General features: G+C 46.3%; 2 protein-coding genes across 2 annotated transcripts; both read left to right on the top strand.

The window, feature by feature from the left end:
* The first annotated feature begins 688 nt into the window (after positions 1-688).
* On the top strand, positions 689-8,549 carry LOC117423507 (probable aminopeptidase NPEPL1). Its single transcript, XM_059003463.1, has 12 exons — positions 689-1,069; positions 3,359-3,544; positions 4,162-4,332; positions 4,730-4,819; positions 4,937-5,018; positions 5,403-5,545; positions 5,695-5,772; positions 6,258-6,358; positions 6,585-6,708; positions 6,966-7,142; positions 8,042-8,152; positions 8,281-8,549. Exons 1-12 carry the CDS (start codon positions 920-922, stop codon positions 8,437-8,439), a joined length of 1,572 nt encoding a protein of 523 aa, XP_058859446.1. The 5' UTR covers positions 689-919; the 3' UTR covers positions 8,440-8,549.
* Positions 8,550-9,838: 1,289 nt separating this feature from the next.
* LOC117432598 (cathepsin Z-like) lies at positions 9,839-14,680 on the top strand. Its single transcript, XM_034054569.3, has 6 exons — positions 9,839-9,999; positions 11,376-11,539; positions 11,746-11,925; positions 12,819-12,969; positions 13,288-13,453; positions 13,808-14,680. The coding sequence occupies exons 1-6, from the start codon at positions 9,872-9,874 to the stop codon at positions 13,931-13,933; spliced, it is 915 nt and encodes a 304-aa protein (XP_033910460.1). The 5' UTR covers positions 9,839-9,871; the 3' UTR covers positions 13,934-14,680.
* Positions 14,681-14,740: the final 60 nt, after the last annotated feature.

The following is a 14,740-nucleotide window of genomic DNA, read 5'->3' as shown; positions in this document are numbered from 1 at the left end:
GTCAATAAAAAGGATGGAATCAGCCATTTTGGGAATGTGTTTTAAATAAACGGTGCGTTGAAATGTGGAAAAGCTGTATCGATGTGTGTTGGTCTCTTTCTTTTTTTAGCGAGTGCTCATCAGTGCTCTAAACAGACACGGCGATTGCGGTGTGATCCTGGACGGGTTGTGCACTTTGCTAACGCCGCATGCGGCAACACCAATCATTTTCAAAATATGTTTGGCCCTAGACAGTGAAAGCCTTATTTCGAAATATTTAACCAATGCATTCTGATGGGTTTTTTTACCAACTGCACAAGCGCAGCAGTGTGGAGTAGTGGTTAGGGCTCTGGACTCTTGACCGGAGGGTCGTGGGTTCAATCCCAGGTGGGGGACACTGCTGCTGTACCCTTGAGCAAGGTACTTTACCTAGATTGCTCCAGTAAAAACCCAACTGTATAAATGGGTAATTGTATGTAAAAATAATGTGATATCTTGTAAGAATTGTAAGTCGCCCTGGATAAGGGCGTCTGCTAAGAAATTAATAATAAAAGAGTCTGTTGTGACATGTTTAGCGAGACTGAACACCCAAGCATAATAAACTACTTTACAGGGAGTGTCTCAACGCCGGGGCCTCCCCCATTACACACGGTAAAACTATGTTTTGCAAAAACAACAGAGTTTAACAGGTGCGACCGAACTCGGGGCTAGCAACCTGCTTGGACGGGGGATGAAAAGTAATTCATAATAAGTCACATGGTACTTTTTCTCTACACGCTGGCCTGAGGTTAAAATCTCGAGACACTTGGCCCTGTCCTCTCTGCAGAGAGGAGGAGACGCGCAGCGCCCCACTTCCCGCGATAGAGACGGCGCCGTGCTCGGGTTAGCGTGAGTCCCTGTGAGTCAAGAGAAGGATCTCTGCGCTGCTGGCGGTGTGACGATGGCGAATATATCGCTGGAGTTTCGTGCCAATGCCGGCGACTCGGAGCCCCAAAGCCGCCTCGTCCTAATCTTGGGCCAGCTGCCGAATCTGCAGCGGGTCACCTGGGCGCAGGTGAAGGGAAAGCTGCAGCCTGCAGTCTCCGAAGAGGTAAGAGGAGCGGTGGACGCTTCTTAATATTGCAAACGAAAACAGACCGGTGCTATCTCTGCGTACACACATCATTACCGTACAGAAAACACCCTCCGATTAAATACAGCGGACAGCAACGCATGTTTACAGGTGCGTTATAGCTTGGTGTGGCGTGTTTGTTTAATATGGACGCTTTAGAAAGAGGGGAAGTACTGTTCTGCAAGAACCATTTTGCGCGGTTTTGTATTGCACGCCTTATGAATATTATTAAGCTGTGTTGATATATTCCCGATAAATACATTTTTCTGATTCCACGGTATCAGTATTTCTATTTGGTGCTTAAACATGGTGCTGGTCATTATTATCAATGTGTACAGTTACCAGGATTACTGTACAGTGTGTGTTTTATTTCTTTTTTTGTATTTAGGGATTTTAAATGAGCGCTGCTCATTTAAAACGAGAACAAACCCACACCTCGCTGTGATGTTGGTTTCACATCTATTATTTAGCGTTCTAGTTTATTAATGCAATGCACAGCTTCCTAGTATTATTATTATTATTATTATTATTATTATTATTATTATTTATTTCTTAACAGGGCGACTTACGATTGTTAAAAGATATCACATTATTTTTACATACAATTACATTATTTTTTACACATTATTTTTACATACAATTACCCATTTATACAGTTGGGTTTTTACTGGAGCAAACTAGGTAAAGTACTTTGCTCAAGGATACAACAGCAGTGTCCCCTAACTGGGATTGAATCCATGACCCTCCGGTCAAGAGTCCAGAGCCCTAACCACTACTCCACACTGCTCCCCTAGAAGAAGTATTCCCTTCTTCTCTTCTGACTGTTGGAGCACGCTGGTGCCAGTGTGAGCTGTTTGGCAGTGCAGGTGACAGAGCAGCACCTGCATGCTTACACCACACTGATATACATGATAGGAATACGAAGCCCTAGCATGTGGGCTATAGAAGCTGCAACCCTGTTGCAAGTCTGTTTCAGCAGTGAGGCGCACAGCACAGGAGATCTTGCACTTTGATGCAGCTTCTGTATTCCAGATGGGTTATTCTAAAGAAAACTAGTAACACACGGCTTACAGTTCTAGGCACATGTTTAGGGTTGTTTTGTAGCATTAGCAGGTGGGGCTGCTCCCTCAGTGCAGCCCCAGGCTGAGTGTTGAGTGCAGAGCGCGCTCCCTCAGTGCAGCCCCAGGCTGAGTGTTGAGTGCAGAGCGCGCTCCCTCAGTGCAGCCCCAGGCTGAGTGTTGAGTGCAGAGCGCGCTCCCTCAGTGCAGCCCCAGGCTGAGTGTTGAGTGCAGAGCGCGCTCCCTCAGTGCAGCCCCAGGCTGAGTGTTGAGTGCAGAGCGCGCTCCCTCAGTGCAGCCCCAGGCTGAGTGTTGAGTGCAGAGCGCGCTCCCTCAGTGCAGCCCCAGGCTGAGTGTTGAGTGCAGAGCGCGCTCCCTCAGTGCTGCCCTAGGCTGAGTGAGTGCAGAGCGCGCTCCCTCAGTGCAGCCCCAGGCTGAGTGTTGAGTGCAGAGCGCGCTCCCTCAGTGCAGCCCCAGGCTGAGTGTTGAGTGCAGAGCGCGCTCACTCAGTGCAGCCCCAGGCTGAGTGTTGAGTGCAGAGCGCGCTCCCTCAGTGCAGCCCCAGGCTGAGTGTTGAGTGCAGAGCGCGCTCACTCAGTGCAGCAAATGTTCCTCTTGAAGGTCAATGCAATATCTTTGTTTTGTTTGTGTGGAAACTTTATGGCTGCTGTGAAACATTCACAGAGGCTTTTGCTGATGCAAATGGACTCTTGGGTTGCAGGGTGTAGGGCAAGCTACTCAGCAAAGTGCGTATCGCATTGTACTTTACACAGAGTTGTAAACTGCAGTATAACATCAGCTCAGTGGAGGACCCTAAGGGGGATTCAATCACTTTTTATCACTGTTGTGGTAAATGATATGTACGTTTCACCCACCTAATGGTGCGGCGTTAGATTGCAGACAACCATTCCTAATGACACAGACGATGATTAGGACTTTAGGTGAAGCAAGATTAGTGCTGTGAACATGTACAGTAACAGAGGTGGAAATAAGACTCCCTTTGCATAGCAGTTAGATCCATTCCTGGTTTTATTATGAGTTTAATAAAAAAACACACCTGAGCTTGTTACCTATACGCTGCAGATAATCAAGCTCATATTAAAACATGGAATGGGTGAAACTGCTTTGCAATAGGAGTCCTGCTTCTATTCCTACAGTACACAACAACCACCTATAATATATGTATTTTTTAAATGTCTTCCCCTTATAGACATGGCAGTCTGCTCTCGGCACGTTGAACCCAAACCCTACGGATAACTGCTCCCTGTACCTGAACTACGCGACCGTGGCAGCCCTGCCCTCGCGGGTGAGCCGGCACAACAGCCCGTCGGCGGCACAGTTCCTCACGCGGCTCGTCCGCACCTGCCTGCCCGGGGGAGCCAGCCGCTGCATCGTGGTGAGTGTCATACCAGTCCTTCAGCCAGTCAGCCAGTCACCGTGGCACGCTTCCAAGTACTGCTAACAGGGGTGGAAGTAAGACTACCGTGGCACAGCAGTTTGATCCTTTCCTGCTAAGCATTTAATAACACACCCAAGCTTGTTACCTATATGCTGGGGCTAATCAAGCATGTATTAAAATCTGGAATGGGTGAAAGTGCTATGCAATCGGAGTCTTATTGCTATCCCTGTTCTAATCACTTTGTAGACTACATAAGCAAAATCAAATATATATATGCATGCATTTTTATTACCAAAGAGACATGACTGTAACTTTGCTGGAGAGTGTTATTATGATGTGCAGGTTTGCATGGTGTCTTTCCAGTACATGATCACAGGTCTGCAGTGTAGAAAGCTGAATTCCCCTTCATCTCGATGCCCCTAGAACACGAGCATGATCTCACAAAGAGGCAGAGTTCACTCCTGGGAGCTGGATTGCAGTCTCATGCAAACAAACAGTCAGCTTGGCTGAAGACAGTTTGATTACTGGTGTCCTGTGGCATGGTCCTGCTTCAGATTTGGAAACAGGAAAGGCCTTGCGGTTTCGTTCAGCTGTTTGCGCTTGCTGTCCTGCAGATGGTTTGCGAGCGCTCGGAGGTGTTTGCCTCGGCCTGCGCCATCGCCAGGGCCTTCCCCCTCTTCACCCGCCGCTCCAGCGCCACCAGGAGAACGGACAAGCGCGTCGTCACGGTGGAGTTCATCATCGTGGGGCAGGACAGCGGGCCCGTGGATGCCCCCACGCTGGAGGTACACAGCTCACCGCCAGGACACAAATCCCAAACTCTGCATCAGTGCAGGCTTGCACAGCAGACTGGCCGTTTCTAGGAGATTATAGGAGAGCTAAGCAAAGTGTTTTTTTATGTATATTTTCTTACCTGTTATAGGGATGGAAATAAGACTCCTATTGCAAAGCTGTAAAACCAGGAATAGATCAAACCGCTATGCAGTGAGAGTCATATTTCCATCCCTGTTAATTTTAAATTGACTTAGGTCTATGTTACAACTACAAAAGCATAAGGTGAAAAAAATAAAAAGCATTTAGCATTTTGTGTTGTGATAGTGGTTGTGTGATGCAGATGTGTCATGTTTAAGATGCAAGTGTTAGTTTTTATATATATATATATATATATAAATCTACACACAGTGTCTGTCGAATGCTGCCGATGGCGTGAGACTGGCTGCGCGTATCGTAGACACACCCTGCAATGAGATGAATACAGATCACTTCCTGGAGGTGAGTTGTCTTGCTTCACACACAGAACACACGTCATTTTAAATACCCGCTGAACCTGCACGTGGTCTGGAGGCTCCGTTGCACTATTTGCATTTTTTTTTTATTTTTTAAATGAAGGAAATCAAAGCTGTCGGGAACGAGCTGGGAATCGTGCCCACTGTAATCCGTGGAGAAGAGCTGAAAAAGAAAGGGTTTGGAGGTAATGAAGCCGCCGTAAATGGGTCTTTCGTAATGTTTCAAGAAGTGTATCAATGGCATGCCTATTCCTACAACTGCGTTGCTCTCAAGTGGATAACTCTGTGTCTGTGTAGGGATCTGTGGGGCTGCACTCCTCTCAAGTGGATAACTCTGTGTAGGGATCTGGGGCTGCATTCCTCTCAAATTGATAACTCTGTAGGGATCTGTGGGGCTGCATTCCTCTCAAGTGGATAACTCTGTGTAGGGATCTGTGAGGCTGCACTCCTCTCAAGTGGATAACTCTGTGTAGGGATCTGTGGGGCTGCACTCCTCTCAAGTGGATAACTCTGTGTAGGGATCTGTGAGGCTGCACTCCTCTCAAGTGGATAACTCTGTGTCTGTGTAGGGATCTATGGCGTTGGCAAAGCTGCCGAACACCCCCCTGCCCTTGCAGTTCTCAGCCACACACCAGAGGGCGCCACACAGACGATCGCCTGGGTTGGGAAAGGGATCGTCTATGACACTGGTGGACTGAGCATTAAAGGGAAGGTATGAAGGCGTGGCTCTTGCCTGTATCAGGGTTTCCTGTTGAGCAACGTTGGTAGCGGTGTGGTGTCACTGTAGTCAGACTGATCGCTGTGGCCTTCGCGCCTGCACTGCTGGGTCAGGGGTAACCCTCAGTCTGCTCTGGGTTACAGACATCCATGCCTGGGATGAAGAGAGACTGTGGAGGGGCTGCTGCTGTTCTTGGTGCATTCAAAGCTGCCATAAAGCAAGTAAGTGTTAGTAAAAATCACACAAATCTTCTAAGGCAATGGCTTTCAACCTTTTCATCTCAAGTAGCAGTGTTTCCAGCAGGGACCGCCAGGTGTACCAGTAACTGTGCAATCTTAAACAGCTGTCGTAAAACCGAGACCTTCCCCCTTACAGCCAGGTTTGTTGTGTCTGTACTCGCTTGTCTGTTGCCTCATTCTGTTGAGTGGTTCATCTATGCAGCTGATGACTGCAATTAACTCTTCATGTTTATATTTTAAATATTGTGCAGGTGCTGTGTCTGGAATTGGTGACCGCACCTTTTAATTGTCAGGTCGTCATTAATTTAAGTTTATCTGCCCATCTTACTCAAACTAACGATTATCCCTAATGATCTGAGCTACAGACCACAGCATTGTGATTGCTGTGAGATCCTATTCCATGCATTAGGTAGTTGTATATGGGCTGGCAGGAGCTGTGATGTTATCTCTCCCCCACCCCCCTCCAGGGCTTCAAAGACAATCTCCATGCTGTGTTCTGCTTAGCAGAGAATGCCGTGGGACCCAATGCAACACGTCCTGATGATATCCACCTTCTCTACTCGGGAAAGTAAGCAATACAGAAAAGAAGATAAATAGCAATGAAACCAGACTGTTTAACAGAGTCTTCAGAATTGTACTGGGGTAAGAAAAAACACAGCACAGCCTGGAAATTTGAGACGATGCTTATCAAAGGAACTTGTATGCAATTTCTGTAGACCTGGGTGAGGGATTAAAACCTATTTCTGTAGCACTCGGTGGGGGGGGGCTTACTGTTTGTTCTCTGTCCTGCTCAGGACAGTGGAGATTAACAACACAGATGCTGAGGGGCGTCTGGTGCTGTCTGATGGGGTCGCCTATTCCAGCAAGGACCTCTGTGCCGATATCATCCTGGACATCGCTACACTCACAGGAGCTCAGGTACTGGAAGCTGCATCGCGAGAGTGGAGAAGGGCAGAGCAGAGCACTGCCTGTAAATGTCATGTGATCCTACATGTGCTATTGTCAGCTATACTGTCTCAGCTCCTTTTATAAATGACTGCAGCATTTTTTTTTTTGTCCAGTTTTGAAAAGTCCTGACATTCCCACTTCACGGTTGGTTTGTTTCAGAGAAAGCTATGTTTGCATTACAAGTGAAGCAATCCGTTGAATGGGGTTTGCTTGTTCTGTGTTTCCAGGGCATCTCCACTGGAAAGTACCATGCGGCTGTGATGACTAACAGCGAGGAGTGGGAAGCAGCGTGTGTCAAAGCTGGCCGTAACAGCGGGGACCTGGCTCACCCGCTGGTCTACTGTCCTGAACTGCACTTCAGCGAGTTCACCTCCGCTGTCGCCGACATGAAGAACTCTGTGGCTGTAGGTTGATTTTTATGTTTCATGTTTGTTATTGTAACATTTAACCAGTGGGGAATCTCATTCCTAAACAAATGACTCAATTTCTCACAAGTTTTGTGGGAAGTTTCAGTATCGCATCAAATAGTACACAATGCATTCCTGGTTATAGTGAGTGGACTAGCGCACATGCAGAGCGATTACCAAAGTGCTGTTTTTATTTGTATTTCTTCTTCCTGCATGGATGCAAGTAACCCGACGCTGCACTGTGTGTGTTGTGATGTGTTTCCCAGTAACCCGACGCTGCACTGTGTGTGTTGTGATGTGTTTCCCAGTAACCCGACGCTGCACTGTGTGTGTTGTGATGTGTTTCCCAGTAACCCGACGCTGCACTGTGTGTGTTGTGATGTGTTTCCCAGTAACCCGACGCTGCACTGTGTGTGTTGTGATGTGTTTCCCAGTAACCCGACGCTGCACTGTGTGTGTTAGGATGTGTTTCCCAGTAACCCGACGCTGCACTGTGTGTGTTGTTGTGATGTGTTTCCCAGTAACCTGACGCTGGTTTGTGTGTGTTGTTGTGATGTGTTTCCCAGTAACCCGACGCTGTGTTGTTGTGATGTGTTTCCCAGTAACCCGACGCTGTGTTGTTGTGATGTGTTTCCCAGTAACCCGACGCTGTGTTGTGTGTGTGTGTGTTTCCCAGTAACCCGACGCTGTGTTGTGTGTGTGTGTGTGTGTGTGTGTGTGTGTTTCCCAGTAACCCGACGCTGTGTTGTGTGTGTTGTTGTGATGTGTTTCCCAGTAACCCGACGCTGTGTTGTGTGTGTTGTTGTGATGTGTTTCCCAGTAACCCGACGCTGTGTTGTGTGTGTTGATGTGTTTCCCAGTAACCCGACGCTGTGTTGTTGTGATGTGCTTCACAGGACCGGGAGAATGCTCAGAGCTCCTGTGCCGGGCTGTTCATTGCCTCCCACATTGGTTTTGATTGGCCCGGTGTGTGGGTCCATGTTGACATTGCGTCCCCAGTGCATACTGTAAGTATTTCCAGTAAGTCGCTGCAACATCACTGTTGTGGTTGTGCTTGTGTTCTTTTTATAAGATTTGTATAAGATGTTTCGTGCCTGTTTTTGAGAGCCTCTTGCTTGTCTTCCTGTCGCCCCAGGGGGAGCGAGCCACAGGCTTCGGGGTGGCATTCCTCTTGGCTCTGTTTGGCCGTGCTTCGGAGGACCCCATGCTGAACCTGGTGTCTCCTCTGGGACCCGAAGCAGACTCTCAGTGTGAGGCGATGGAGCGCGATTCCAAGCGCAGGAGGCTGGTCTAGCCGCTCTTCACACGTCTGTGGTCGTCTTCTCTGTATCGAAATGCACTGATCAGTCCTTCATCCTACATTTGTACAACTAAATCAAAAATAAAAAGCAGTTTTAAATGTCATCGGATCCTTTCTTTATTATTAGGGTTGAGAAAAAAGAGAGCCTATTGCTGACGCACATGTTTCACTTAAACAACCGGCACAGGAAGATTTTTAAATATAGTGGGGGGGGATCATTAAACTCTAAGCAGGGGGGAAAAACATTTTAGCTGTGGCTCTTTAACCAAAGAAAGTGAAATAAACAAGGAGGAGTGGTGTAATAAAGCACGTCACAGACCTATGACATTAGTAGAGGTTTGTCATTTACCATCATTCATTCTGTGATGACTTAGTCAGACTTTACACTTTAGTCCAATTTGCCAAGTCTCCCGGTATGGAGAAAATGTTTTTTTTTTGTTTTTTTTTTAACTGTGTAATTCAAGTTGGAAACCTTAATGGAGCAAAAGGAGCTTGAATGCTGGAAGGAGCACTTGATTGAAGTCTGTCAAGTCCACAGCTGAATATTTTAACTGACCTTGCAGGGAAGAAATGCCGTGAAGAATCGGGTCGTCTGTATTCAGCTATTTGTTCATGTTATTCTCTTCTTGGTGTTGCAGGACTTCTTTCGCTTCCCTTCTAAACTCTTGAACAGCTTGCGTGCTTCCAGTTACTGTTCCCAGTGAACAGCTGTGCTGATCTGTTACTGACCCCTCTGTACACGCCCCTCTCCGGTCTGACACACAGCGACAGAAAGAAGCGCTTCTCCAATTCTAATGATGAGACTGGCTTGACATGCATCTGCGTGTCACACTTCAGCTGTGGGTGAGGGTATCCGATAACAGCATACATGGTTCCATATAGGAAGTCAAGTATCCTGCCCACAGTAACGATGAACTACACCTCCTGTGAGCGTGCCTTGCCATTGTGTTTAAACAAGCTTGTATCACGTTATTAACCAAGGTTATGGAGTTCTGAGTATTATTATTAAAGCGGGTGTCCAGGTTCCTCAGTTTGAATGATAATAAGGATTTCTAGTCTTACTCTTAGAAGGGAGCTGTTGTAATGCCTGGAAATGATACAGCACCATCACTTGGGTGACTAAGTGGATCTTGCAATGCAATATTGTTTTAAATAGTTCTTTATAAAGAAAAACAAACATTGCATTTGTACCACCTTGAAGCGGCTTTCACAAATAACCGAACACCTCAGAAAGGTACTGTACTACTGCCTTGGAAACAGATTACTGGAAAGAACAGCATTGTAGGAAGAAAAAGCTAAAAATGTTTCTCTTCTGAAAAAAGGAAGTATGTACGTTTAAGAGGAAGTGCGGCGTGATCATTGTGAAGCACGTGTTCCAGTAAATAGTAACCTGCCAGCGCGATCTGCTGATCCGTCATATGAGTGAATGATCTGCAACATGGCGAGGCTGCTGCTAGCGCTGTGTCTCCTCTCCTGTGTTTCAGCCGGCAGGTATTTCAACGAAGACCGACCCTGCTACAAGCCAGCAGTGAGAAAAAACCCGTTTGGGGTCAGGTATGTGCCGTGGTTCATTACACAAGTACAGGAGTACTTCACATTGGGCTCCTTCAAAATCATGAATTACACAGGAAGGCGCGGACTTTCGTGTCTGGGCGGCCCGAATGAACTGTGATTTTAATTGTTCAAAGATTTAGTTTATCTGCTCTGTGAACCGACAAAACAACCAGCGGTAGCTTTCTTAAATAGCATTAACTAAATTCAGTACAGTAGTTTTAGAAATGGCCATATCTATATATCTCTCTATATATATATCTATATCTATATATATATAATCATTTTTAAAACACATTTGGGCGTGTAGGGTGTTGTAATCCATACTATCTCTGGGAATAGACCGCCTTCGGCTGTTTTAAAGGTTACATCTGTATCACGCTCTGAGATTTATTGTAGCTGTAGATGCGAGACAGACAGACAGAGTTGCACAGTAAACACAGTTCAGAGAAACACAGCAAAACAGAAACTACACCTCTTCTCACTTCATACAGTTTTAACAATCGAGAAGAATGCGGGCGTAGCAAGCAGTCTCTGTACAGTACAGAACACGAGGGAGCTGCGGGAAAGCGGCTTGTTTATCTCGCTTTGCACAGCGGCGGCTTCCTGTATTTACTGGTAACGAAGCTGCCAGCCCTCCGTGGAGACCCGCACTAAAGCACAGCCGCCCACAAGCACTACACACACAGCATCGGCGTTTTCTGTGCTGTGACTGGCATATAAAAACGGAAGGGATTTTAAAGTAGATGTATCATAATGTCCTCGCGTTTATACAGAAAAGCAGGTTTCAGTTCTTCTTTTTGTTTTCTATAATGTCAGTGCAGCCCTGTGTGTCACATGACGCCAGTCTCATGACAGAAAGTAAATCACATCTAGAACGGGACACCCAGGGCTCCAGGTGTGGCTTCCACGGGTTATGCACCTGCCATTCCAGTAAGAGTCTTTTAATTTGCTTTATAAGGAGGAAAAGCATTTCACTCGACCTGATCTGCTCATGTAACACTCACTGCCTTCAGTTCAAGGCTGTCTGACTGGCCCTCTGCAGTGTAGCAGTTCTACACAGTGCAATGCCACACACATTCCCGTAGCATCGCTAGTGTTCACAAACACAGACCCCTAATGAGGATGGAACATACCAAACACACTGCATTTACATGAGTGGACTGCTCACTTCATACTGAGTGGGCGACTGTCGCCTAAAAATGCATCAACGAAGAAACGTTCCATTAGGATACTGTTCAACAAAGAAGTTTAATGAGCCCTTGTAGAAGTGAGTGTGGCAGGCTTTCCTGAAGCTTACCTCTCCGTACAGCAAACTGCCTAACTGTGCTGCTTATCGCTTTGTATTAAATACACTGTTCTTTCCTCCTGAAATTCAGCACTGCCCCCCGCCCTCATGAGTATCTCAATATGGACGAGCTGCCCAAAGCCTGGGACTGGAGGAACATCGAGGGGAAGAACTACGTGAGCACGACCCGGAACCAGCACATCCCCCAGTACTGCGGCTCCTGCTGGGCCCACGGCAGCACCAGCGCCTTAGCAGGTAACGCCTCCCTGTGGCTGTCCTACTGCAACTGCACGCAGCCGTGACAGAGATACTAAATGCAAGCACGTTAGCGTGCTGCTAATACCTTTATATGTATCTAATGGGAATTTACAGCCGCCTAAAATGTTACAGATCTGCAGCTGCTAAATGGCGATTGTTTGGGGCCCTGTAAGTAAACTCTCTTGCCTCCTTCTCCCTACTAGACCGTATCAACATCAAGCGGAAAGGCGCCTGGCCCTCTGCCTACATCTCTGTGCAGAACGTCATTGACTGCGGGCAGGCGGGCTCGTGCGAGGGGGGCGATCACTCAGGGGTGTGGGAGTACGCACACAGCCATGGCATCCCAGACGAGACCTGCAACAACTACCAGGCCAAAGACCAGGGTACGAGTCCCACGCTTTCCACACCACACAAACAACCTGTTCAGGGAATGGGAAGGGCCTGTGTGTGTGTTTCACATGTGAAACTCTACAGCATGAGTGATGCGACCCGCCAGAGTGTGTGTGTTTCACATCTGAAACTCTACAGCATGAGTGATGCGACCCGCCAGTGTGTGTGTTTCACATCTGAAACTCTACAGAATGAGTGATGTGATCCACCAGTGTGTGTGTGTTTCACATCTGAAACTCTACAGAATGAGTGATGCGACCCGCCAGTGTGTGTGTGTGTCTGTGTGTGTGTTTCACATGTGAAACTCTACAGCATGAGTGATGCGACCCGCCAGTGTGTGTGTGTGTGTGTGTTTCACATCTGAAACTCTACAGCATGAGTGATGCGACCCGCCAGTGTGTGTGTTTCACATCTGAAACTCTACAGAATGAGTGATGTGACCCACCAGTGTGTGTGTGTTTCACATCTGAAACTCTACAGAATGAGTGATGTGATCCACCAGTGTGTGTGTGTGATCATGGACTATTCAAACACTCAGCAGACAGTTTCATTATATAACCATCTGTAATCCTTTCATGCATGGGTCTTTATAAGGGGATGGATTAAAAAACCTCCCATCTAGTCTTTATGGATGGGGACACATGGAAGATGAAAATGCACAATGCCATATTTTCCCCTTAAAGAAGTGGGGGGGAAAAAAGTCAAAAAAGGTGTCCAAAACTACTTCAAATGTTTGGTGTTTTGTAGCTATTTCCAGTATTTCACACATTAAAGGGTTAACACATTTGAACTAATTGGAGAGCTAGCAAAAAAAAGTGGGAAAAAAAGGTAAGACGCAATGAAACGGATGAAGGAAAACGAGACAAGCCTGCTTGTGTGTTCTCAGACTGCACCCCCTTCAACCAGTGTGGCACTTGTACTACATTCGGAGTGTGCAACGTCATCAAGAACTACACCCTGTGGAAGGTGGACGACTACGGAGCTGTGAGCGGCAGGGACAAGATGATGGCAGAGATCTACGCCAGGGGCCCCATCAGGTAGCAGCTACAGGCTTGCTGGCGTTCATTAACTTTAATGAACGAATGTTCCCACCTGTCGGTTAGCCGTTCATGCTTTTCTTCAGAGGTGTGTTGTTGCTTCGTGTTTCAAGTGCTGCTTTCCCCTCTCGAGTGGGTCAGCACAGTCAAGCAGTGACCAATTATTTGTATTTATTTCCCCCCCCAATTTGTTATGTCCAGTGATGTTTTATTTTTCTCCTCACCGCGGCACAGAGTTTAGTAAAGCAGTCTCTTGTCTGCTAAGCCCGCCCCTCCCTGCTTGAACTGAGTCTCTTTTTTTCATGCCTTTATTTTCAGCTGTGGTATTATGGCGACTAAGAAGCTGGATGCCTACACAGGAGGGCTCTACACAGAGTACAACCCCCAACCCTTCATCAACCACATTGTGTCGGTGGCAGGCTGGGGGCTGGATGAAAACGGTGATGAATTCTGGATTGTCCGCAATTCCTGGGGCGAGCCATGGGTATGTTAGAATTCCCTGCTCAAATAAGAAATCATTCAGTGGAGCTGGGAAGCAGGACCGTGTTCATAAGAAAGGTTTCACTCTCCGACCTGAACTCAAGAAAATCTTCCTGCCAGTGCTGTCGCTGTACTTTATAACTGTAAAGCCATCATTCAGACTTAACTGCAGCCCCCCTGCACAGGTGTGACACGAGCAATATACTGCATCTCACTAGGGCTTATCCTGTCCAGTGAAACACATCTTTAACAATCTATAAAAAAAATATTTAAACCAAAAAAAAAATAAGTGCAAGGTAAGAAATGTAACCCTGTTAAAACTCTCACACTCTCTCTCTCTCTCTCTCTCTCTCTGCAGGGTGAGAAGGGCTGGCTGAGAATCGTCACTAGTGCTTACAAAGATGGCAAAGGAAATGAGTACAACCTGGCTATCGAGGAAGACTGTGCCTACGGGGATCCTGTAGTGCCCGCCAATTACATTTAGAAACACTCGCTAAGATTTTACAAATGATTATGCAGGTACATAATTAAAACAAATACCTTTTTAAGGTGTTTTTTTTTAAAATATAGGACTAAAGGCCGTCCTTGCTATGCAATAATGAAAGGGAACTCCATTCAGAACAGTGTGTTGCTTTGACATTTCTGAACTTTAGTGGTCAGTTGCTAAGCTTTTTTTTTAATTAAATGCCAAAGTGCTTGTCCATGGCTTTTTAATTTGCTACAGTAATCTATGTATTTCTGATCAGCACAGGTAACATGCCAATTGTCTTATTGTTACATTTTCATGCAGTCACTCTGCTGTCTAAGAGACTCTTCACAACTGCTTTCATGGCAATGATATTGTCTGCATCACATCTCACTGTTAACAGAGATTCAATTAGCACTACAATCCCATTCTGTAAACCACTGTGCATTGCCAGAGTACTGTTAGCTCCGGGTTACCACCACTCTCATTTGGATCAGAAATGTATTGGAAGCCCCTGGAATGCCTGAAAGATAAAATGACAATCGCTATGCTGCTTGTATTATAAAATCAAACAGATTTCAGGATCAGGACATCCAGGTCTAGTTAATGTAGTAACAACGAAGGACGGAACTACAATGGGGACTTTTATCTGCCCCCATGATGCACTGATTACAAAATTAAATTATGCAATATATATTTTTAAAACATATCTGAATATTGTTTGATTGTAAGACAATTGCATCTGAATAAAATCTAGAAATATTACTGCTGTAGAGTCTTTCTTTAAAAAATAAAAAGTGACCCTTTTTGTGACTAACATCAGAT

The sequence above is a fragment of the Acipenser ruthenus genome, chromosome 29 (assembly GCF_902713425.1).
Source record: "Acipenser ruthenus chromosome 29, fAciRut3.2 maternal haplotype, whole genome shotgun sequence".
NCBI classification, from domain to species: Eukaryota; Metazoa; Chordata; class Actinopteri; order Acipenseriformes; family Acipenseridae; genus Acipenser; species Acipenser ruthenus.
The sequence above is the reverse complement of the archived record's forward strand: the minus strand, read 5'-3'. Positions and strand labels throughout refer to the sequence as shown.

Excerpts from the sequence above, each read along its gene's own strand:
- LOC117423507 (XM_059003463.1), top strand. The coding sequence starts at position 920 with ATGGCGAATATATCGCTGGAGTTTCGTGCCAATGCCGGCGACTCGGAG. Across the intron at positions 5,546-5,694 it reads GACTGAGCATTAAAGGGAAG|ACATCCATGCCTGGGATGAA; the intron begins GTATGAAGGCGT and ends TCTGGGTTACAG. Across the intron at positions 5,773-6,257 it reads TCAAAGCTGCCATAAAGCAA|GGCTTCAAAGACAATCTCCA; the intron begins GTAAGTGTTAGT and ends ACCCCCCTCCAG.
- LOC117432598 (XM_034054569.3), top strand. The coding sequence starts at position 9,872 with ATGATCTGCAACATGGCGAGGCTGCTGCTAGCGCTGTGTCTCCTCTCC. Across the intron at positions 11,540-11,745 it reads CAGCACCAGCGCCTTAGCAG|ACCGTATCAACATCAAGCGG; the intron begins GTAACGCCTCCC and ends TCTCCCTACTAG. Across the intron at positions 11,926-12,818 it reads CTACCAGGCCAAAGACCAGG|ACTGCACCCCCTTCAACCAG; the intron begins GTACGAGTCCCA and ends GTGTGTTCTCAG.